Source organism: Ambystoma mexicanum, chromosome 12 (assembly GCF_040938575.1).
Source record: "Ambystoma mexicanum isolate Mex_15411 chromosome 12, UKY_AmexF1_1, whole genome shotgun sequence".
Classification (NCBI taxonomy): Eukaryota; Metazoa; Chordata; class Amphibia; order Caudata; family Ambystomatidae; genus Ambystoma; species Ambystoma mexicanum.
In genome coordinates, this window is record NC_090936.1 from 1,190,842,593 (window position 1) to 1,190,867,691 (window position 25,099).

Consider the following 25,099-nt stretch of genomic DNA (forward strand, 5'->3'; position numbering starts at 1 on the left):
ATGTTGTCATTCTGAACTTTTGCGGTTTGACAAATATGCTCACTGGGCGCATTGTGAGATCCTTTCTTAAGTACAAGGTAGTACACTGAATAAATACCCTTGTTTACCTGGTGAATGGGAACAACTTCTATGGTGCCCTTTTCCTGAAGTATCTGCACCTCTTCCAGCAGGATTTGCAGGTGTGCTGGTGATAGCTCTCGGGAGGATAGCTCTAGGGCAACGTGCTCACCTTGGAAGCAGGACGACTCAGAGCACCACAGGTCCGATCCCCGGGACAGCGCTTAGAAACCTCTGGGTATTAAGTGTGTTATAAACAACATATATCATAGGCGTCTGCTCTTTGGTGGATGGTATCGAGGTAGCCGGAACTCGATGCAATAACCGTGAGCGACGTTCTTGAGTATCCACTGGTCTGATGTGATCCCCTCCATTGCGTGAATGAATGACAACCGTCCTCCGACCGGGGAGGCATGGGAGGCGACCCGGACTGGCAAGTCATTTTGATGGAGGCCGGGGAGCCTCTTTGGATGGAGTTTCTGCCTCTACCCTTGCCTCTGCGCTGTCCCCTTTGCTGATATTGGCTGTTGCCAGCTGAACCTTTTTCCGGAGGGCCATGGGGTATCTCCTGCGCCATATTGCCCGTGTGGAGATCGGTAGAAGGACTGACCTCAATAGGAACAGTGAGAGTTTGCACCTCCCCGCTGTTGGGAAGGCTTGGCTATAATCGGGTTGAGGGATTTCAGCGTCTCATGTTCTTTTATTTAGCATTTTCCAAGGCGTCATCCACAGCGTTACCAAACAAGTTACTCTTCTATGTGGGTTAATTTACAAGGAGGCCCGAGTCTCCGGCTTGAAACATGATTTATTTTAGCCAGGCGTGTCTCTTGAGGAGTGATCCCTGTGCCAGAGTGTGTCCCGCCGTTTCAACAGTGTCTAATGTGTTCTTGAGAAAGTTGTGGGTGACCCATCTACCCTCAGATGACCGCCAGCAGGCATGATCGTGTGCGTTCAGAGACCTCTTGGAGGCCTTATTGAAGCAGGCCCCATTGCACGTCGCTGTAACTACCGAGAAACTATTTTTTGCAATTCTGGGAGTATAGGCTGCAGACGTGGTAATATGCTTGCCAAGGGCATAGAGTTTTTTGCAGTCCTTATCGGGAGGAGCCTCTGCCATAGACAGTGGAACGCCAACCCCTTGTCTGGTGGTTGTAACAACCAGAAAGTCTGGTGTGGCATGACCTTGATTGTACATAGGGTCAGATGGAGAGGGGAGAAACAGTTTCTCAAACCAAGGGTTGGCAGCCCTTGTAAGGGAAGGAGACAATAAGGAAGGAGCAAGGTGTTTCTTTATTGAGTTCAGAAGAGGAATAGCTTGACTTGTGGGAGGTTTTTCTTTAAGAATGTCCTCAACAAAATCAGAGTCCTGAATAGCCTCATGTGTGGCGATCTGAAAGTGGTCTGCGGCCCTCTTTAGGATGGCATTAAATACCATTTGTGGGTGAGAGCCAAGTGCCTTCATCTGCTGGTTGATCTTGTCCCCAGTCTAGGCACTGGTCAGTTGTGTCCTGACCAAAAGGATTGTCCTCATGACTAAAAGTCTCTTTATACATTTCTTCTGGCACAGAATACTTCCTCATGATGAGTGCGTGTCTGAATTGGGAGCTCCTGCAGCTTTGGTAGAATCGGGCAGGAGTCCTCCTCCCTAGGTCTCTTGGGAGTAATCTATCTTTCTATAAAATAAAACATCAATATCAATTTCTAGTCTATGAATTGTGACATCTTATCCATATAATTTTCAAACCTCTGCCTAGTCCACCGGGATGAAGCAGAGGGGTCTGGAGAAGGGAAAGGCTCTTCTGAGGGAGGTTTGGGGGGCAGGGGGTGTACCAGTTAAAGCCCTACAGAGGGGCTAGGGGCTTTCAGAGTACTCCTCTCGACGAGAGGTGGTGCTTCTGGGCTGTTCTGCTGCCGAAACAATAGCCACTGGACTCTCGCGCATTCTTGGCAGCTGTATGATGGATTTTCGACATGCATGTTGGCGTTGTTGCGGTTGTCGACACCGCCGAAGCCTTATGAGCTGACACACTCTTGGACGGCGTGTCAGCACTTGTGCTTTTTTTGTAGAATGCCCAGTTGCATGCGAAGAAGACGGTTGTAGGGAGTGCGCTGGACCATGCAGTTCGGCGGGCACCAAAGTTTTCGGTGGGCCTGTTGGGGTTTGGTGCTTCTTCGACATATCTGTCGAGGAGACTCTGGGGGTTGTGTGCTTTTCCTTGGGTTGTGCGTGTGTGCCCCTGTCGCCGGGGTGTGAACTCCCCATTACAGTACCGGTGGTCTGTTTGGCAGGGACGGGCATCTGAGAACCGGAGGGTTGCACAGAAAGGTCTATGGCCTCCAGGTCAGAGCAATGGCTGCCGCTAGAGTCCTCGTCATCCGAGGTGATGGCGCCAATAGGGGAACAACTTTCGACCTGCATTGCGTAGGCCGCCCACCGCTTTGTCCACCTATCTTTAACGTTTTAGGACGAAAGTTTGCAGGACTTACAGGAACGCTTGTCGTGGTCACGAGGTAAGCACCTATTGCATTTGCAATGGGTGTCTTTCCAGGGGTATTTTCCGTTGCACGACGGACAAAATTTAAATGGAGTCCTCTCCATAGTAGAGGTAAAAAGGCAGCCAGACCAGAGAGGGGGGGAAAAGGAAATGAATTCTGAGAAAGAATCAACCCAGGGGCTCCACTCTCCCTAGTGTATGGGCCTGGCCGGAGGACCGAGGACACGCGGGCGACAGACATCGTTCAAGGCACCAGTCGCCGAACAGCAGTGGATGTTTACGGTGTAGGGGTCCATGAAGCAGTCGAAGAGAAATAGTCGAAGACTAGACCACCATCGGTCATGGGACAATGAAGAAACTGAAACTGTTGAGCAATATAAACTCTTGCCAGCTCTGCATAAGACGTCCAACTAGTTGGGTGGAAAAAACAATCTGAGGGACATCGACGCATGAGGGATTTTTGGTACACTCCACATCATGTTAGGGATAGTGTTACAGTCACGCCCATGTCGACGTCCCCTTTCGATCCTCCAAAGAAAGATGCAATACCACTAGATGTCAGACTACATGCACAGCATGTGATTCTAAGCAGATTAACAAGCATCAGAAATGTCATTACATCCTCAGGTCCTTCAATAAAGCATATTGTGCATGTTTCAGCCATCTGATTATGTTACCAAAGTAAATAGCTTTAGCAGATGCTGCTGCTAAACAAGAAGCTGCTCCCAGCTTTCATGCCGAATATGTATCAATAGAAGCAAGTCAGGTGTAGACCCAGCCATCATCCTCGTTACAAGACACTGCCCCAGAATTAGTTCTGTGGCTAAAGGTGGTATGTTGCCTGCACCCTGTAACTTTGGTAGGATCAAAATGGTCACCTAGTGGCACCAAATTCACTGATATACTATTTGTCTTGCATTTATCAAAAGGCTCGTACATGTAAAGAGAAAGAAGAATAGGGTGGTGGGCAGTATGATGGCTTCCCTCAATGAAGATTGGTTTGTGCCACATTTTTCTTCAACAGTCCAAATATATTGTAGGTAGTGTATCATATGTCAACAGTACAATATGGGTAAGATAGTAAAAGTGGAACTAGGATCAAACCCATCACCATTATTTAAGTGGACTTCAATCAATTACATAAAATTAAAAAAACATTGGTACCCTAGTGGTTACCAAAAATGTACTGGGGCTTCCAATGCCGTAAAATGGCTTGCACCATGGTGAAGCCAAAACTAAAGTATGTTAATGAGGGGTGAGTGTCAGACCATGACTGCGCCTCTTATTGTTGATTTAGTGTTGTGATGGAGCAGCAGCTGTTTGGCAAGTAGCGCACAACCAAGTGCTACATATATCTAAGAAGGTATGTAATGTTTCATCCCAGACACATGTGCTCCAACATCCAATAGTGTGGTCTACAAGTGAGCTGTGTTGTTGGTTTATCATCATAAAGGATTGTACCAATTCACACATACAGAGAAGGTTCTCGCGATGTTAGTGAGTTTCAACTATTACATTACATACAAAGGTTACAAGAATCTGCCAACTGTATGGCCATCAGTTTCACCCACCAGGGCTTTATCAAAGCAATGCATTAAAACAAATATGCTGTTAACATAGCAATAGAAGGAGGGAATGGATCCATGTTGGGAAAAGTTCATGAACCATGTACACATGGTTGGTCCAAATCATTATAAGAATGCCCTTTGGCTGTAAGGCAACCAATTGCCACTGGGATAAGGGTTAGCTAGGTGGCTCTGTTCTGGTCGAGCTATATATAACTGGGATGGTTTCCAAGTGTACATGTATGCATGTCAGGTCAATAGGTAAAGCATGTTGCCTAGCACAGTAACGCTGACCCTGCGCGCAGTGTTCTCAGTAAAGTATAGCTGCCACCAACCTACTCCCTAACTCTTGAGTAGGGTGATAACATCTTCCAACAGCAAAAATGGGGAGCCTCAGAGGCACCCCTGGTACTGGATTCCTTAAGGGAGACCCCACACCATATACATTCTACAAGGTACAAAGGAGCCCAATGGAAGGAGGACTTCAGGAAAAGTCACTCTGGCCACAAAAAAAGAAATCAAAGAGCAGACAAATATAGGGGAAAAGAAAAGGATTGAGGGGGTCTCAAAAAGTGGCACTAGTAGCTCCAATTTCGGAATAATTGTGGCTTAAAAGCTTTTTTTTATTGCAGCGATTGAACACTGTGCGCAGACTAGCATGGAATCGAACATGGCTGGCAGTTGGGAGTGTACTTTATACATTACAAAGTGGGTATCCCCGGGCCTACAAAACTGTTGCATCTCAAACTGCTATCAACCATCCTTTTTACTTCTCCACTCACCACATCCGCGGAATGCAAAAGGAAAACAAATATTTCCTTGAGGGGGGAATCGTGTCACATTCCCATTCAGATATTTGAAAAAGAAATTCACAAAGACAATGGTTAATGACCAGTTCAGTGAGCCTTGTGGGTCAAATGCTGTTAATGGCATGTGGCTACTTATGAGCATGGGAGTACAGAAAGAGAAAAAGGTATGACACTAAGAACCATCTATACTGATGAGATCCTCAGCAGGGTCATCATTAAGCAATGGTGAATCCATAGTAAATTAACCCCCATTAGCCACCCCGAGAAAGATGGGGGACGGAACCAGTCTCCAGCGTCTGACGGGTCAGGGACTGCACATGTCTGGAGGATGGTTTAGGTGGAGGACTCCAGACTGTATGTTGTATAGGAGAATAATCTTATGGGTGGTGGAAGAACATGCCAAGGGACTGTGAAATCCTGTATGTAATCTTTACCTGGTCAAGCAGATGAAGAATTATGAATGAAGCACTTCCGGCTTCTTTGTGGGTGGAAAGGCAGTATTTGATAAGTATCTATGAAGGTTCCCTTTGTGCTCGACTGTGGTCCCAGGTTTCCAAATAGCAAATTAACTCACCATGGTTTCATTTAATTTATAGGATTTCCTTAAGATATGAACTTGCATTAGCTTCACAATTACATTTGTCTTGCCACAGCATTTAAACACAAGTGAACATTTTCTCAGGCAAGAATAAAAAAAAGAAAGACCTCCTCACCTGCATAGGTTTGGCAAGCGGGTCCATTCTAACCAAATATACTTCTAAAGAGCGTTCTTTCTTCATAGGAAGAGGCAGCGTTAAATAACAAAAAGGGTCAAACGTTACAGAAATCTTTGCACATTCAGGACAGACAAGGGTGGACTTAAAAAGGCCATGAAAAATATCTACAATGATGGAATCGTTTCTTTTTATATGGTTTTCCCAGGATTCTTCTGCCACTATCTGAAATTAAAAGAAAACATTTTTTTACAATCTTGTAGCAAGCACCAGGAAAAGAACTACCTGAGATGGGCGTCAGAGAGCGGTACCTTGTCGGGCCTTCCTTCTGCGTCTTTCAGCTGGATATAGGGTTTCTTCCTAATACGATTCAAATCCTCATGCAGCCCGTCCAGGAGGAATGCTAGCAGCTCTTGACAATCTTGCTGCTGATAGCCAGAAAACTGTGGTGCGAAACGTCCCACCTGTGTCTAACGGAGAGTGAAAGTGGGAGGAAGAAAACAATTACTATTTTAGATACTCGTGCTGGCGCGTACATATTGCCATTTCTGGTCTTTTGTTAAGCGTGACTTTCCATTACTTGCATCTTGGAGCTAAATGAAGGAGAGGCCTGCTTGGTGGCTAAAGGTAATTTCAAGCATAATGCAGCAAAGCTAACTTGCACCCATGAAGTCCGCTTTAATGAAGCTATCATTGCAGGGAAGTTGCTTTGTAAGATGGTTGTGTGGCAAGTATTTTCTCTGCCGATTTATCTTGTGGTGGGGAGTTTCGGGGTATTGCTACACATTTTACGGTGACAATTCAAATTGTCCTCACTCAATGCAAGAGCTTCTGCTCAATGTCGGAGAATAAGTAAAGTATGGATTCACTTACCAGGGAGACAGAGGCAGGGATTTTGCTTTCTTAGTCCCTGTAGTTTCAGCTACCAAATTAAGACCTAATCCACAATTTCTTTTCAGATCTATTAGAATGCTTGTTTTATGGGCAGGGAAATATTAATGCCTAAATATACAGATGTTCATCAATTAGTTACGCACCGCTGTAGAGATATAAAGCTGGATTTAGAGGTGTTGCACAATGCAAATTTGCGTTTAACCACCATATTTCCACATGTGCAAAATTTCTTAGGTACATCTCTTAATGCAGAGCAATCCATTAGGGTTCTATTGCTGTAGTGTGCTGAGCTCAGCCTTTAGCGGACAACTATAAGGTTGTCGAAAATTAATACAACACATGAAACAAGCATATTCAGAATAATTACAATCCAACTACATAAACAAATAAACACGTGCAGTAACAAAAATTGCAATTATAGATTTTGTTAAAACGATCCAATGAGTTTGGGGTCAAAATAAAGAGTGCGATGGTCAATGACCCTATTTGACATTTCAATTCTAACCCGGCAGCTCGCGTCATCTCGGTCTTTGATGCCTGGGTCGGATTAGTCTTGACGTAGAACACCACCAGTGATAACTAATAAACTGGCACAGCACTTCTCGTGACCTTTCACGACAGGCATAAATCTAACGTAGTAGGCCAGCAACATAAACCATTGCCTTTTTAAGCCCAAAAAAGATGAGCAGAGGTACAAATGGTCCTGTCTTGAGCTTTGGGAAAACATTTTGGGAAGGCATAGCATAGTAATCTTGGCAATAGTAGAAACATGCTGGAGCTCTACGAAACATTAACTTGGGGGTCGGAGGATGATAAAAAAAAATCTATCATTCACATGCTTTATTTGTTTATCACAGACAGATATATAGCATTTTTTTGTTGAAACCTCCCCATCATGATTATCACATGTAAAGTTCTGCACATGGAAAACACTAAAGATTTCAAAGGAGACACGGTCGCAGTGGTCTACAAAACGAAAAAGTTGAAGACTCCCTTTTACCAAAAGTTCTTAAAATTAACTGATTAGTGGAAAAAAGTGTAAAGCCCCTTCTATGATTAATACAAAGACATTACAAACCAAGCATGACACGTTTGTAGACATCAGAGCAAGACAGTTTGAAGCAACATTGAATATAGAGTTGGTAATTGCATTACAGACTCGATACTAACCTTAAAAGCTTTTGGCGTTACATAGCTGTATTTTCCTGACCACATTTGCTTGATGTGCTCGGCGTACGATTTAGCTATTTCACCTCGCATTCCTAAAGGATTATCAAAATTTAGCTCATCCTGGTACTTGTCATTGAGAAAGTATTCAGTGAGAGGAGGGGTGTTGCTTAAACACTGAAGGAAGAAACAGACATAATAATGTACAACACAGAGCCATACTCCCAACTATTTCTGTACATGAAACTATTACTTTTCAAACACATTTGCAAACATCTCATTTAGTTATGTCTCTGATGATGCTCGTGCCTCGCTTTCACAATAAACACGTGACCAATAGCACTTTTGGAAATATACAAGGAGCATTCCATTATCTCAAATGAATTGTTAAGCACAATTGCCTGACATTTGATCTATTTAATACTTAAAAACCATGGAGCAAGGTAGCAATTCATTTTCACCAGCCCAAATTGCAAATATTTAGACCAGTGTCCAAATAGTCAGGGCATCCTCCTAATAGCCCTCCAAAGCTTCCAGCTGCGGTCTGGCTACATTGCTTCAGTTCAAGCTTCCCGCATGCAAATAGGGGCACAGCTGAACTCATCCATTACCAGCAACTCCTCCTCCCTCATGCACACCCAGGCGACCAGCAATGCAAGTGTACCCAGATGGAGAGTTACATAAAACCAGACTCCTGTTACCAACTACTTTGAGCCTCAACATCCAATGGGAATTCAGGAAGTGTCACTCTCCGAGCAATGGGTCCACAGTTGCATCTGTGTCTAGGGAAACATGAGTCTTTCCTGGAGGGAATCCAGGTCTCGTCAGTCAAGGGAGCTATGGTACTTGGAGAGGTTTGCACAGTTTATCCTAAAAGGTAGTAAATCAGTATCTGGTGTGCTGGGGCTTTGGGATGGTGAGATAAGTAACCACTCCCACCGCCCCCCTGCATCGGCCAGGGGGCTTGCTAGCATTGCATGTTTTACAAGATACATACTCACAGCTGGAGATGGGAAATGCATCACAACGAGTCCTACCGCTCAGGGGGACAGACTGCAAAGAAGGCACCTATACTTGCACCCCCATATACCCCCTAATGCCAATTTGTTTGTTTGCAGACCACTGGGATCATATGCCATAGCTCTATGAGAATCTCGCAAGTCTATTTCATGGCAGGGGCCATAGGCCTGAGCAAAGAACCCAGAAGGGCAAGCAGTAAGAGGAGAGTGGAACAAGAAGTGAAACCGGGCATAAGCTGCTATATAAATGACAAATACGAAAATGCTAGAGAGAAAGGGGGAGAGAGAAAGGGGATAGAGGGAGAGAGAAAGGGGGGAGAGGGAGAGAGAGAAGGAGAGAGGGGGAGAGAGAAAGGGGAGAGAGGGAGAGGGAGAGAAAAGGAGAGGAGAGAGAAGGAGAGGAGAGAGAAGGAGAGAGAGAGAAGGGGAGAGAGAGAGAAGGAGAGAGAGAGAAGAGGGGAGAGAGAGAGAGAGAGAAGGGGAGAGAAAAGGAGAAAGAGAGAAAAGGAGAGAGCGAGAGAAAGGCAAGACCAAGAGGAAATACAGACTGAAGGAATATCAGAAAGGAGTGAACGGGAAGTAGTCAGAGTAGAGAGGGAGAGGTGATTGTGGACGTGCAAGGATAGCCCAAGTCCAGTTAGAGTTACTGCAAGGCACTGCCTACATTCCTGCTAGAATATTAACCGTTGGATAGAGTGGGGACATTTAGTCAGTCACTAAGGGAGATTAGACATCCATCACCTTAGTTCACCATCTGCATCATAAATCAGCATACACACAGTAGTGGTCAGCATTCACTAGCACTAACTAGGGGCGTTGGATGCGTGGGTGAGCGGGGAGGGTCAAATTGAGATGAGGGAGAGAGGGGCATAAGGGGCGGAGGAGGACTTATGCCACACAATTAAAATAAGAAATCCTTTAACTGTCTCTATGACTCAAGTGGGATACATTTGACCCGAAACAGAGCTTCCCCTCTATTGCCATCCAAGAGGTGAGACAAGTATGGCTGGCTTCCCACCAGTCACCACAGGAGCAGCCTGTTGTGATCTATATGCTGATGAAGTGACAATACTTCCTCTGGACCAAGCCTAGGTAGACTGGACTGAAAGTGGAAATACCAGAAAAGACTTCTAGAAGCATGCCCCAAAGTCAGTACCTATATGTAAGAGCAGACGTAATAGATTGGGACTACCAGGAAAAGTGAGGCTTCTTCTGCTGAACCTTGCCAACACTGCCTTCATTCTAAAACATGGCACATGGTATAACTTGTTTGTAAATGAGGGCTCAGTAAGACCGTTGAGCCGACAAGCCGAGCAGAAGCTGGATTTGGGGAGATAACTGGCCCCTTCAATGAATTTGCATGGATATAGTCCGACCACTAGACCCATCAAGATCCGGCAAAAAATACATCTTGCAACTATGTGCCCCGATATCTGGAGGCCCTCCCCATCAAAGGTTAAACTACCAAGGGCATATTGAAGGTACTTGCACTGTTCCTCACAAGGGTGGGCTATACTACTGTTATGTTGACAGACCAGTAGAGCATTGTATGCACCTGCTAGTAAATAAGATGAAAGAACTAATGAAGATGAACAAGTTACTTCTTACTTTGTAACGTTCTTTCGACGGGATGTTCCTCCGACGTATTCCTCATCTTAGATAGCTCCTTCCAGCTCTGCTGGCCTCGGAAAATTTTTTTCTCTAGAGGGCGCTGCGCGTCGACGTCCCCCGAGTCGATGTCCCTCGACAGCCGCCGTATCGACGTCATCCTGCCTATAAAGGCTGCGCGCAGCGTCCGTTGCTCAGTTCCGTTTTGTAGCCCACAATAATTCTTTCTGGACTAGACTAATCACCCTGAAGGAGCGTAAGCTGCAACAACAAGGGAAGTAGAACTGCGGGGATGGATGGGAGGGTCGATGAGGAATACGTCGGAGGAACATCCCGTCGAAAGAACGTTACAAGGTAAGAAGTAACTTGTTCTTCGAAGGGATTGTGTCCTCCGACGTATTCCTCATCTTAGATAGGCTCCCATAGCAGTATTCTATTATCGGAGGAGGGAGTACTGATTTCATGCTGTCTTCTATTGATGAATAGAATGCAGTACAGCCCTTCCAAACCTAGTCTCTTGACTGGAGGAGGAATCCAAGTTGTAAAATCGTGTAAAGGTATGGACAGACGACCATGTAGCGGCCGCACCGATGTCTTTAACCGGCACACCTCTTTTGAGGGCCGATGAAGCTGCAATACCTCTGGTCGAATGAGCCCTAAGGTTTTGAGGGGGCTCTTTCGCTGCCAGTTTATAACATTCCAGAATGGCTAGAATGATCCATCTGGAAATGGTCTGCTTAGTTATTGGTAACCCCAGCTTGTGACCTGTGTAACCTACAAACAGCTGGTCTGCCTGTCTTATCCTGGCTAGTCTACTGATGTAAAAACTTAAAGCCCTTCTAGGGTCTAGCCTGTGTAACCTCTCTTCCTCTTTCCCCAGATGAGGAGGAGGATAGAAAGATGGTAGGGTAATCTTCTGAGTGATATGGAATTCCGAAACCACCTTTGGGAGGAAATTAGGCTTCACTTGCAGGACAACTTTGTCTTTGTAAAATATTGTGTGAGGGGGTTTACAAGAAAGAGCTTGTAATTCGCTCACCCTTCTAGCAGATGTAAGTGCTATTAATAAAACAGTTTTAAGGGTAAGGAATCTTAACGAACAAGAATGGAGAGGTTCGAAAGGTGTGCCCATCAGGAAAGTTAGTACTAAGTTTAAATCCCATAGGGGAACTGGGAATGGTCTTGGGGGATAAACATTAGTTAACCCCTTTAGAAACTGTATTACCAAGGGTAATTTGAAATAGGATGGTTCTTCCGCAGTGCGCTTAAAGATGGATAGCGCTGCGAGATAGCCCTTAATGGTGCCAACTTGAAGGCCTGAATTCGGCAAATATAGAAGGAAGGACAAAACCATTGGTGTACCACATGAAAAAGGGTCGATATTCTGTTCTCTACACCAGCTGCAAAATCTGTTCCAACGGCAGCGGTATAAAGACTTTGTTGCTGGCTTCCTTGCCGAGAGCAACACCTCCATAACATCATCAGGGAGGTCCCAATCCTTGTACCTCAACCTTTCAGAAGCCAAGCGTGAAGGTTGAGGGTTTTGATGTCTGGATGGAGAACCTGACCTCCCTTCTGTGAGAGTAGGTTCTCTCTGAGTGGAAGTCGAATTGGAGGGCAGATGGACAAGTTTAGAAGGTCCGGGTACCACGTTCTCCTGGCCCAATCCGGGGCAATTAGGATCATGGTCTCCAGAATCTTCTCAACCTCCTGATCATTTGAGGAATGACAGGGACCGGTGGGAACGCGTACGGAAGCGGAAACTCCCAGTCCACTATGAACGCGTCTCCCAGAGCTCCTCTTGGGGGAAATTCCCTTGAGCAGAACAGATCGCATTTCCTGTTGACGCTGGTGGCGAACAGATCCACCTGAGGGGTTCCCCAAAGGGCGAAGATCTCTTGAAGGACTTCCTGAGCTAGTTCCCACTCGTGGGAGACTGTGCTCTGCCTGCTCAGAGCGTCCGCTGTCAAGTTCTTCTCTCCGGCTAGGTGAACTGCCGATAGAGAGATTCCTTCTTGGATTGCCCAAAACCAGAGCTGCATCGCCTCTCTGCACAGGGGTAGTGATCCTACGCCTCCTCTTTTGTTGAGGTAATGCATGGCCAATGTGTTGTCCGTCATTATCAGGACTTTTTTCCCTTGTACAGCTGGCAGGAACGCCTTCAGCGCAAGTCTGATGGCTCTCAGCTCTAACAGGTTGATATGTAGTCTGGACTCCGATGGAGACCAACGACCGCTGATGGTCAAGTCCTTGGCGTGGGCTCCCCACCCCGTGAGTGAGGCATCCGTGACTACTGTTATCTCCGGCCAGGGTTGCCAAAACTGTTCTCCTTTCAGAATGTTCTCCTGACAGGCCCACCACTGAAGGTCTCGAGCTACTCTGTCGGGAACCTGAAGAAGATCTGTCATTCTCCCTGAGAATTGTGACCACTGAGTCCTCAGTGCCCACTGGAGGGATCTCATTCTCAGGCGAGCCTCTGGCACTAGGAAAATGCAGGATGCCATGAGGCCTAGCAACCTCAAAAAGTCGAAGGCTGGGAGATGTTGGGCATGTTGGAACTTGGTAACCATCTGTAGAATATCTTGAGCCCTCACCTCTGGTGGCGAGGCTTTTCCCAGGGAAGTGTCCAGGATCGCTCCTATGAACTGGAGTCTCTGCGATGGTATCATTTGTGACTTCTTTAAATTGAGGGAGAAGCCCAGTCTGTGAAGGGAGTGGCAAACGTGATTTAGCTGGATCTGAGCTTGTTCCGAAGAAACAGCCCTGATCAACCAATCGTCCAGGTAGGGGTAGACGTGAATCCCTTCCCTCCTTAGACTTGCTGCCACTACCGACATTAACTTGGTGAAGACCCTCGGGGCGGAGGTCAGCCCAAATGGCAGCACTCGAAATTGATAGTGAGAGTTGCCAATTGCGAACCTCAGGTATTTCCTGTGTTTCAGATGGATAGGCACATGGAAATAAGCGTCCTGAAGGTCCAGAGATACCAACCAGTCCTGGAACTGAAGGGCCAGGAGGATCTGAGAAAGAGTGACCATCTTGAATCTGTCTTTTCTGAGGAATTTGTTCAATTCTCGCAAGTCCAAGATGGGTCTCAGTCCTCCGTCTTTCTTTGGAATGAGAAAGTAAGGGGAGTACCAGCCCTTGTTCCTCTCCGCTACAGGTACCGGTTTTATGGCACCTTTCTCTAGCAGGTCCAAAATTTCCTGCAAGAGGAGCGGATCTGGAGCTTTCTGAGAGCTGATCCCCGGTGGATGACTGAGGTATATGTAGGAAAGGCAGGCAGTAACCTTGGGCAACTGTTTCCAATGCCCAAGCATCTGACGTGATAACCTGCCATACCGCCAGATGTTGAGTCAACCCGCCTCCTACAGGTGTCCTGTGAGGGAAGTCCTCAGAGTGGTTTTGGGGCGGCTGATGCAGATGCCGATGGTAAAGAGGCACCTGCTGTTGCTGCGGCTTTTGAATATCTACCCCATCCACCTCGGGTAGTTCTTCTTTGTCCCCTTTGAGCCGGTCGTCCTCTACCTCTTCCGAATGCAGAGTAGAAGTGAAAGGACTTGCCCCTCGCAGAGGTTCCTGTAGGACGAAAAGGAGTTTGACGGATTGCAGCTACTAGGGATTTTGCTGCTGCTTTTGAAGTTTGCAGTTTTTCTAAACTGTCATCCGCCTTTTTCCCGAACAAAGAAGAGCCATCGAATGGCATGTTCAAGAGCCTGGCTTGCACATCTGGGGCAAAACCAGACTCTCAACCAAGCGAATCTCCTGGTTGATGTACTTGCCGCCATTGCTCTGCTGATACTGTCAGCCGAATCAATGCCCGTCTGGAGGGATTCGCACATAGCGTCTTTACCGTCCTGTATAATATTCAGGAACGCATCCCTTTCTTCTCCCTCCGGGATGCAGTCAGCCGCTGTAGAAGCACACTCCCAAAGTGTATGGCTGAACCTAGCAAGGGTGCAAGTAGCATTAACAGATTTTAACGCCATGCTACATGCTGAAAAAACTTTCTTTGCCATAGCATCATATTTTTTATCGTCCCTGTCCTGTGGGACGGTAGGATAAGCCGTCTTGACATCGGTAGAGGATGCTGCCTGTACCACCAGACTTTCTGGGGATGGGTGTTTAGACAAAAACTCCGGGTCTGTAGAGGATACCCTGTACTTAGTAGGCAGTTTTTTATTTACTGCTGGTACGACATCTGGGGTTTCCCAGTTTGTCATGACCTTCCCTCTGAAGAGCTTTATGAAAAGGCACCACAGGATCCTCCTGTGGGCCTTTGTCAAGAATATCCGTGAGGTCATCTTGTTGGAAAGATTGTGAAGGTGCAGACCACCCCATGAAATCTGTGATCCTGGCCATTAAGGCTCTATAGCGGGTTTCAACATGCTCCCCCGGGTCTGGCCTAGCAAACTCCACCTCAGGGGAAGTGTCTAACCCACTTGCCTCATGTAAGGAATCATGAAGATCCTTTAACCTGCGTTCTTCAGAGGAAAATTCCTCTCTAATTGGGGTTACAGGTCCCTGCAACTCAAATGTGTCTTCCTGTTCAGACAATTCACCCTCTTCCAAAATTGAGGACATAGTTCTCAATTGTTCTGAACTCATAAAGGGAGTAAATCCCATTTCCAGGGCAGAGGGTGCCGAGCTTGTCATTATCGGCCTCGAAAACGTCGATGTCGTCGACGCCGAAGGCTTCGAGCGTGGCGTCGAAAACAAAGGCGGAGGCTTCGATGACCTCGACAGTATTGGGATTCTACTCGACAATCTCGAAGCCATCGCCATCGAGGACCTGGGGATAGTCACTGGGTGTGTCGTGACCGTGACTTTTCTTGGCGTCGACGCCGGTGTCGAGTCGACAGACCCGCGTGTCGAAGGTTCCTTCGACGACGGCATCGAAGACATCGACCTCTGCGTCGACGGAACCCTCGTCGACGGCGTCGACGGAACCTTCGAGGAAGGTTTGGAGGTCATAGTCCTACTCAAGGGTTCGAGACGCGCTCGAGAGGTTTCCTTCGCCGGGTACTGCGACTCGCAGCGTTTTTGACCTTCGGGTCTTTCGACCAGAGCATCGCTCTCGGCAGTCTTCGAGGGGGTCGAGGCCGCTTTCTCGAAGACGCTCATCATATTTTTGCGGAATTCCTACCATTCAGCCCGGGAACTATGTTTTGTGGGGCAAGGGATTCTTTTTGGCGAAACAGAGGAAGATGAAGACGGAGAAGGGGATCTTCGACGTCTCCTCTTCGAGTGCTTCGATCTCGAGGAGTGATGGGACCCACTCCGAGACCTGGAGCGCGAATGGTGACGAGGAGACGAATATCTTGACTTCGTCGACTAAGAAGAAGCTTTAAAAGTCTTACCTTTCTCCAGCTTCCCCCTACGCTCCTTCAGGGCTTTAGCTGTCATGGACATACAGTCCTCACACTCCGAACAATGATGTTCAGCTTCCAAACACCACAGAAATTCTGTGAGGGTCAGTCAGCGACATCTTTTTCCCACAATCTCGGCATTTTTTGAAGCCGGATCGAGGAGTTGTCGGTTCCGACGAGGAAGCCATCGAGTATGGATCGAATAACTCGAGGTAAATAAGATTAATCTGACAAGAACTGAGCAACGGTATTTCGAGGCACTGAGTAAGCGCGGAAAAACGGAACTGAGCAACGGACGCTGCGCGCGGCCTTTATAGGCAGGATGACGTCGATACGGCGGCTGTCGAGGGACATCGACTCGGAGGACGTCGACGCGCAGCGCCCTCTAGAGGACACAATCCCTTCGAAACAGAATCTTCCTACATCCATTTATCATCCACAGACGGCCTGGTGGAGTGGTTTAACAAGACCTTGAGGCAGATCCTTAGGGAAACTGGTGGCAGAGGACAATCAGTACTGGAAAGACCCAATTCCTTGGGCCCTTTTCACCACTCAGGAAAACCTCTCAAGCATTAATGTGGTTTTCACCATTCGAACTGATGTATGGGTGAAACCCCAGAGACATTTTGACATCCTTAGAGAAAAGTGGGAAGGCCCCCAAGAGCAGACAAACCAGGGTTCACCCCCAAATCCAAAATATCGGTTAATATAAGGAAAAGTTAATTAATTATTACAACAAAGAAGACTGAATGTGGACCTTCGAAATGGGAGACCAACTATTGGTCTTGTTACATACCACCAAAACAAAACTATTGACCTGGTGGTATGGGCCTTACACAATCAATGAAAATGATCTCCAACTTAACTTCTAAGGGACAGCAGGCCGATCAGCGAAACCATCACAACTGTTCCATATTGATAAACCCAAAGTCTGCAAAGAAAATTGTAATCCCAAACTGTTGGTGTTATACATGAAAAAAACCAGAGAAAGTCTGGCTATCAAATTATGTGGAATGGTTTCCAATAAGGATGAAGCATCTAGAACATCAGGAACTCTCCCCATGGATCAGCGGGTATGCAGACATGTTTTCCACAACACCATGGAAAGTCCAAGGAATAATCCACCGGATCACCACAACTCCAGGAAGAGTAGTCATTTGAAATCATACAAACTAATGAAAGTCCGGAAACAGATTATTAGCGAGGAGCTGTGAAAATGTTGGACTTGGGGATGATAGAGAAGTCCCATAGTCAATGGTAATTGCCAGTCATGCTGGTACTCGGATGCCTGAATGAAGTCTCTCAATTTGACGCCTATGCCATGCCATAAACTGATGAGCTGGTCAAGAGGCTGGGTCTGGCAAAGTTAATCTCCATGGTGGACCTTGCAAAAGGCTATTGGTAGGTGCTCCTGGAGCAGGAGGCCAAACCAAAAACAGCCTTTTCAAACCCAGATGGCCTATACCCATTTACTGTGCTTCCCTTTGGGATACATGAGGCCTCTGCTACATTCCAAAAACGTCCTGGCTCCCTGAAAATGTTTTCCAGTGCTTACTCAGATGGCACAGACTACAGTTCAAGCTGAAAGGAACATCCGCAGCACCTTACAGCTGTGTGCAATCTGCTACGGAAATCCCATCTAATAGCGAACTCTTAAAAAAATGTCATCTAGCCCAACACACAAAGATACTTGGGCTTCCAGATGTAGAACAGGAAAATGCTAAATTGTCAAAGTGGAGGCCATACGTCTGGCACAGATGTGTGTCGCAAAGAACATTCAGGCATTTTTAGATCTGGTGGGTTATTACTGCCAGTTCACACTGAGGTTCTCGAAAACTGCCAGTCCATTAACCGACCGACAGAATAAGAAACACACCAACATCTTACAATGAGAGGGCCCAGCCCATCAATTTCAAGAAGTCTCATGTAAACCTCCTGTCCTGATCATACCAGACTTCAACAAAGAGTTTATTCTGCAGACAGATGCCTCAACCATCGGCTTGGAAGCCGTATTGTCACAAATGGAGGCTGGGGAAGAGAACCCCATTATCTACATTCCTTGAAAACTCCAACCGAGAGAGATGTACCAGCAGAAAGAACTAGACCACTAGCTATTCAAATCTGCTGTGTACAGTCTACGGTACTATTTAACAGGAAGGAGGTTCAAGCTTGTGACTGACGTCACCCCTCTGGTGTGGATGGCCCAACAAAGACACAAATCCTTGAGTATTTAGCTGGTTCTTGGCTTACAGCCATAATCCATTACTGTCAAACATTGGGCGGCAACCATACAATCAAATGTAGAGTTTTTAGTGTTAGGAAAGTTTCTCATTTAGGCAACTTTTCCTCCATGTTCTATGGACCCTCAAACATTTTGCTTTTGTTTTACAGCCTGTGCTGACTTTTTGCAGAGAAGTGAAGCCTTCAGCTTTATTTCCCTGGCCTTTTACTCATTTGTTATGGGGAAACTGACAAATCCTTCAGACTGTCAGTACTGGTAAACTAGGTTTCCCTTTTGTCTTGACTTATCTGTTGGGGTAATTTTTTCATATTGCACACAGCATCTTCCAATGGGGATACTTTAGTATCGCACTACACTTATACCAAAGGGATTTTTGGTTACTTTTAATTGTGCCTAAAACCAGCTGGCGGCAGCAGTTGCATTTTTACAATTTTTGCTATATTTTTAGCTAGCAAATTCTTGTTGACTGTTTGGCTACTGTTAGGGAGATGTCATTTTTATGCTTCGTCCCCTCTTAGTGAGACCCCCAGCACATTATGCTGGACTTCTGGACCTTTTTCTGAAATCCTGAATGAGTGGAGTCTTTTTCCACTCATTCATTCTTATGGGCTCTTTCTTTTGGAACTCTTTTCTTAGTATTTTTACCTGTCATGTGGAGTCTAATTTCCTCCATACCACTTAAAAGCATCTGTATTTTGCTATTGCAACACACAGCTCCTTAGGGCCAGTGTTGTTGGGGACCCTTAGGGTCCTCTGAGATTCTTTCCTTTATCTTTGAATAACTACATTTCTCCAGGATAGAGAGATACTTAGTATCCCCTTTCTCTCTGCTCCTGTGATTTTTAGGTCACATAGACAAACTCCTAGTTATGGTTGGTGGCAGAGGACGTGTCCTACCAACTATTGTGCGATGTCCATAGCCTCAGTGCACAATAGGCGCACCCAAAACCAACTTGGGGCCGCCCTTTTTTCCACCTTTACTAGCCTGGTTGTTCTTTGTTAACCCATCTACCATTCTGGGAGGAGGAGGCTGGTGGGTGCGTTTTGCCTTTGGCAGGAACCCTTGGGTGTCCCCGCCTTGGCTCCAGAGTGTCTGGGCAGGCAGGAAGTGGGGGAGGAGTTTTCCACCCCCCGGTCCTTTGTCTGCCAGAGTGCCGGAATGGGACCAGCTCCCACTCAGGAAATGGCTGTCCTGATTGGACAGCCAAACACCAATTTCTGTAAATTGCAGAGGAGCGAGTGCTGGAACTGTATAAAAGGCGATGTTCCTGGAGTGAAAAGCAAGTGAACCACTGGAAGTTGAAGTAACCGAAGAAGACGACGACCAGCGACGCCTGCAGACCCTTTGCAACACTGAAGTGACCACTGCTGTCTTGACCCTGTTTTCTGTGCAACAGAGGAACTCTAAAGAGGACTCCTTCCCTTTAACTGGTGGGAACAACCTGGCCCAAAACTAACTTTGATTTGAGCCATCTCCCGAGGTCCTCTTAGTTTCCAGAGCTGCAGAACCCCAATATACAAGGAGACCTGCTGCCCATTCTGAGTGCATCTTTGTGGAAAGGCCGAATCCGTCCAAGTCTTTGCTGAGCCCTCAAGGATCTTGCAAAGACCCAATCCAACTCAACGAGACCCCCTCAGAGTGTGGTACTGCAGGAACCCGAAGAAGATTGGCCGGGTGAATCACGCCCTTTGATGGTGCTGCAGAAAAGGCTCCAAAACCGCAGTGACCAAAGAAGTTGATGAAAGCTGTGTCAGAGGTCCTCCCTGAAATGCTGCTGGGAGATCCCCTCCATTGTCCTGCCTTTCGTCATCAGACCAAGGAATCCGGAGGTCAGGTCCAGAGCTGCAACATCGCGGAGCATCTAGCGGAGCATCTAGCACAAACATTTTCTTCAAACATAAGGTACTGTGGGGGAAAAGGTATTGCTTACCTTATTCCAGAAAGTCGACCCACAGCATTGGAGTGCACGTGGAGGTATTCAGGGAAACCCCCTCTTACCTCCGACTGAAGCCGCTGCTTGTGTCCCGTTAGCAAGTCCTTTAACAGAATCTCCAACCTTGGTTAAGTCTGCTTTTATCTTCTTTCCTAGAGACTAGAAAGTATCCACAGGAACTTTTGACTTCTGCTGCTTTCCAAGACTTGAGCCGCTCTGATCTGCCCTTAGCTAGGGTTGTGTTTTGGACTTTAAAAGACTGTGTGCAGGGAAACCGCCTCTAGAATCTGACGCTCTGCTGGAATAACACTAAGCAACTGGTTTCCTTCCCAAAAATCACTCTTATATGTGTATGCTAACTTTATGCAATTACCATAATACTTTGTGGGTGTGCCTTATTATCAAGTACAGTAGACATGTCAAACTCCTGTAACATTTGTGCGCATTCAGCAACTACCTAACTAAGAATTGGCCTTTTGAAAGTATTGTAAAGTATACCTATGTGTGATGTTTTATTGTGCTAAATATTTAACAGTGACTCTTCTGTAAATATAATAAATCTATAGTTTACAATACATTTATGTGTAAGCGTTTCTTTGATGTGCATTACTAACTAGGTTCAGTGTACTTACCTACAGCTCACATCTCAAGATAAGCTTGACTGCTCCGTCACAATACCAATGTCTGAGTAGTACGGACTGATGCTATGAGCTGGGGATCTACAAACCACTGGGATAGCTTACTTAAGTCTTAACACCAATTGGTACTTTAGGGGAAAGTCCTCTAACAGCTACTAACAGCGGCTAGTGGCCAAAGATGGCTGTGACACAAGATTATTCGCTTGTTCTTTGGCCATTTTGTTCTTTGGCCTTCTTCCTGCCAGCTCCGGTCAGAAATTCCCTTTTACGGTCATGCATTTGCCCGGGAAAGCAGTGGTTATCGCAGGCTAGTGCATGACGTGTGTATGGGCTGGCACTGTCTGGTCCCAATCCACAAACTGTTGTCATTGTGTCTAGTGTGCATGCATGAGACAGCCCCACAGCGGTACATGATTGGACCACTGCTGGTGTGCACGAGTGGTGCAGATCCTTGTGATTGGAGGGCAGAGTTTGATCATTCCCCTGAATTTAGAATAAGATGAGTCCTACAGCCATTCCAGCAGATCAGATGAGAAGAGGAGCCAAGCATCCTGTGTAGCTGTGCAGACAGAAGATTCGAGGACGAATCCTGAAGAGGCCTGCAACCATTCTTGCTGCTGTCCAGGTGAAGCCCTGCTGGACTACCTGGTCTCAGAAGACCTTTGCCGGTATGTCAACCCTTTGGACTGGTGGGACCAACCTGACTTAACGCCTTATCTCAATCCTGCAGCATGGAGCCCTCGTAAGTGTCCCTGGACCACCCGTTGGACTGACCAGCTCCGTTTTGGTCTATTGTGCCACAATCTTTGCTGTTCCGCGTTTTCCCCCAGAACATTAGGGATCTCCAGCTTGTCCTACAAGTCACCTTTGTGCCAAGTTTCAGAGTCCCAGCATCGACGGGTCCTGTTCTGAAAGGCTTCCTTTGTTTGAGACTGGTGAGACGCCTGCTGTCTGGTAGAGTGTCCCGAAGAGTCCTGCATCAGTGCCTGCTGCATTCTTTTTATTGAAAGAGCACCTGGACCTGACCGGAAACGTCCTTACACCCACAGCTACTGGGCATCTTCTACTGGATTCTATGGTAGGAAAACCTACCTCCAGCGACAACCATTCGACCTGCCAAGTCCTTTGGGAAAAATCGGGGAAAGGGCGGTGAGTAGTCACAATACTTACCTGTGCTCCTGTAGGACAGTTTTTCCAAAGTCCACTCAAGGGGCTTTATAAAACTATACCTACGGCAATACAGAACTCCAACTCTTCGTGTAGACCTGTACCACCTGATTATGGTAGCAATGACAGAGCAGCCAAGCTCATGTTAGGAGGGAGAGAGGGTTGTAGGATGATGCAAAGAACCTGTAGCATAGATACGGTCCAAAGAAACACTTATACTCTGATGTATTATAAAAATAAAGGTTTATTTATATAAATACACACAGGCAAAGAGAATTCTTTAGAAAGGCAAATCAAACATAAAAGCCAACATAGTGCTTATGTTAAGTACACCAATGCATAAATCACATTTTGAAAAGCAATATACAATTCAAGGAGAGTGGTAGTTTATTAAACATACCTGGGGAGCAGTGGGGGTGGGGGGTGATGTCCTCCCCCACATATAATCACAGGGAAGTGTTTGGGAAAAAAAACAAAATTCGACATTTTCGGTTTCGCCATTATAGATTTGCAGTGATCACATAGATCCATTGAAACCCTACTGGTAGTAGATCCTTACACTTATTCTGTTTCAGGAATGACATGCATTACTCACCTGAATAGCATTCCTGATGATGGTTATCTGCTTAGAGTCACATGCTGTGCATATAGTCGGATATCTAGTGCGAAATCGCAGAGTATTGCATCTTTCTTTCGAAGATCGAAAGAGGACGTCGACATGGGGATGACTAACACTAGCCCCAACTTGACGTGTAGTATACCCAAAATCTCTCATGCGTCAAAGTCCCTCTGGTTGGGGTTTTTTTGCTGTGAGGGAGCCTTATAGTCAGCGTGAGCGAGTACAGAAGAGAGAAGGTATAAGTGGTCTATGTTCCTTCTACTCCACAAGGGGAGTAAGGGTGGGTGCATGTGAATCTTAGCAATACCACCAGGTCAAGGTCACTTCTCTGCTGAGGAAGTCCACTGTGGCCCTCTTGATGGCCGTGATCTTGTCCTCCGAGGGAAAAACCTTCTCGGAGCAGGTTTCCCAAATGAGGCCCAAGAAGGTCGGTCTCTGCGTAGGCTGCAGCTGCAACTTCTTGAGGTTGAGTGAGAAATCCAGCATGTGCATTGTGTTCATGAGAGTGTGGGAAGTGTGTTGCACCACTTCCGCAGAAGCCGCCCTGATGAGCCAGTCATCGAGGTACAGGTAGATGTGGTGGCCCTGCGCCCTGAGGAGGGCCGCCACTGTATTAATCAGCTGGATAAAGACCCTGGGGGCTGAGTTGAGGCCGAAAGGAAGCACCTTGTATTGGAAATGATAGACCATGATCTTGAATCGTAGAAACGAACGATGAGGCTGCCAGAGCGGGGCATGCAAGTACGTGTCCTTCAGATCCAGGGAGCACATCCAGTCTCCCGTGCACAATGTCTCCGCTATCAAAGCTGGCGTAACCATCTTGAATTTTTGTAGAGGGAGGGAGAGGTTGAGGGTGGAAAGGTTCAGTAAAACTCTCAGGCCTGCCTGGTACTTTGGCGAAAATCCTGGAATAAAAGCCCAAGCCTCACTGAGAGGCTGGGACTTCCTCCAACGCCTGGCTCTCAACGAGCGACTGGATCTCCGCCAAAAGAGTTGCTGTCCCAACCTATGGGAGTGGCTGGGGTAGGGGACGGTACCCCGTGGATACTTCCGAGAGGATCCAGGGGTCTGCGAAATTCTGGCGCCAGAAATGTGCATGGAGAGCAAGCCTGCCCCCCACTGGAGACACGTGGACCTGAAGGGGTGTGTCATGAGATCTTTCCCTCCAAGGCTGCTGTGGAGGAGGGGGGCTGGAAAACGCCCTTACCCCCACACCATTTTGTTGCTTACGCCGATGTTGGATCTGCAAACGGTCAGGCTGCCTGGACCTCTGCTCTTGGAAGCCGCGGAACCCTCCGTATGCACGCCCCTTCTCAGAGCGCTGTTGTGACTTGGTGTATGCTTTGGACGTGGTCTTTGTAAGGATGGATAAAGACTTGGCCGTTTGTGAGCTGTTTTTCTTCTTGTCCAGCTCGTCCGTTGTGGAGTGGAAGAGGTCACCCCCTTCGAACGGAAGGTCTAAGATGCGTTTCTGGACATCCGGGCTGAATTTCGTGGCATGGAGCCAGGCCGTTCTTATCATGTACGTGGCAATGCAGATGGCACGGCCATAGGTGTCAATATGGGTCACTTTGGACTCCATGATGTCCTGTCCCATCATCTTGGCCTCTGCCAATCCCGCCTTGAATCGTGATTGGCTCCTTGCCGGAAGCTCTGGGAGGAAATCTGTAATTTCCTGCCAGAGCCTCGGGTTAATGTCTGCCAGCATGGCATCCGCGGTGGCTTGACGAAGGTGCAAGGACGCATTGGAATACAGCTTCTTCCCATACGCCTCCAAGATCATCTCCTGGCCTAGAAGCGCTGCAGAGGAGGAGGCTGAGGACGACTGAGGCTTGGAGTATAATGATGCCACAGCAATCACCATGGGGTGTGGCTGAGGGTGGGCCGATTGCAAGAGTGTATCCCCCTCCATCTGCCTATACTTGGCATCCAGGCGTTTATTCACCGGCTAGACCGAGCGAGGCTTGAGCCAACCCTTCTTGGCCAAGGCAACTAAGTCCTTCTGCATCGGGATCCCCGTTCTAGTAAAGGGACGTAGCGTGAGAACTTCTCTGAGGACCCCCTCTGCTTGTTGCTCGACCTCGGGTTGAGGAAGGCCCAAGTACTCTGCCAGCCCTGACGGACGTTCGTGGAAGACCTTGGCTGAAGATGGTGTGTCGGGGTCCTCCTCCTCATCTGTGTCCACGTGAGGGTCCGGTACCGGAGGAGGGGTGCTGGGAGCCGAGGGCTGAGGTGTGGAGACCAGAGCCAGAGGCTGCAGCAGAGGCTGGTGCGGAACCGCCTGTACAATCGGTTGGGGGGGCCGGAGTGGGCTGCTGAGGCTGAACAGGGGCCAGGGGCACCTGTACTGGGGCATGCGGCGCTGAAGGCATTGGCAGAAGCACGTCCCTGATGGCGTACCTGAGGATGACCCCCAACCGAGGAGATTTCATGAGCCTGAGGAACCGCTCAAAGAACCTGTCCTCGCAGGCCAGATTGGTGGTAGGTGATATTGACGGGGTAGTGGGCGGCTGCTGGAGCTGTTGCATGCCCTGCCCATACGGACACAGAGGGAACCTGCCTTGTGAAAATGAATTGTAAGCTGTAGGCCACATACCTGGTGGACACCAGTCCCACCTTGACACACGTTCCTCCACCTGCTGCCTACCCTGGAGCGGCCTTGGCCCGATGTATGAAAAGTCTGGCATGTCAGCCATCTTGTTGAGCTGCTTTCCACGTCCCTGTGTCGTGTTGCTCGGCTCACTGGCACCCGCCCCGTCTAGGACTCAGTGTGAATCATGGGGCCTACCCTGTTCCTCAGGAC

At 47.4% G+C, this 25,099-nt stretch overlaps 1 protein-coding gene across 5 annotated transcripts in view; it reads right to left on the reverse strand.

The window, feature by feature from the left end:
- The window catches only part of USP15 (ubiquitin specific peptidase 15), a 709,686-nt gene that overhangs the window by 352,632 nt on the left and 331,955 nt on the right, over positions 1-25,099 (reverse strand). For 4 of the 5 annotated variants that reach the window (XM_069629847.1, XM_069629849.1, XM_069629848.1 and 1 more), the window contains 3 exons: positions 7,704-7,877; positions 5,951-6,109; positions 5,640-5,864 (listed from right to left, as the gene is read on the reverse strand). In XM_069629847.1, coding sequence (XP_069485948.1) covers positions 5,640-5,864; positions 5,951-6,109; positions 7,704-7,877 — 558 coding nt within the window. Of the gene's footprint in view, positions 1-5,639; positions 5,865-5,950; positions 6,110-7,703; positions 7,878-25,099 lie in introns of those variants that run through there. The other variant, XR_011281918.1, reaches the window with a different exon arrangement.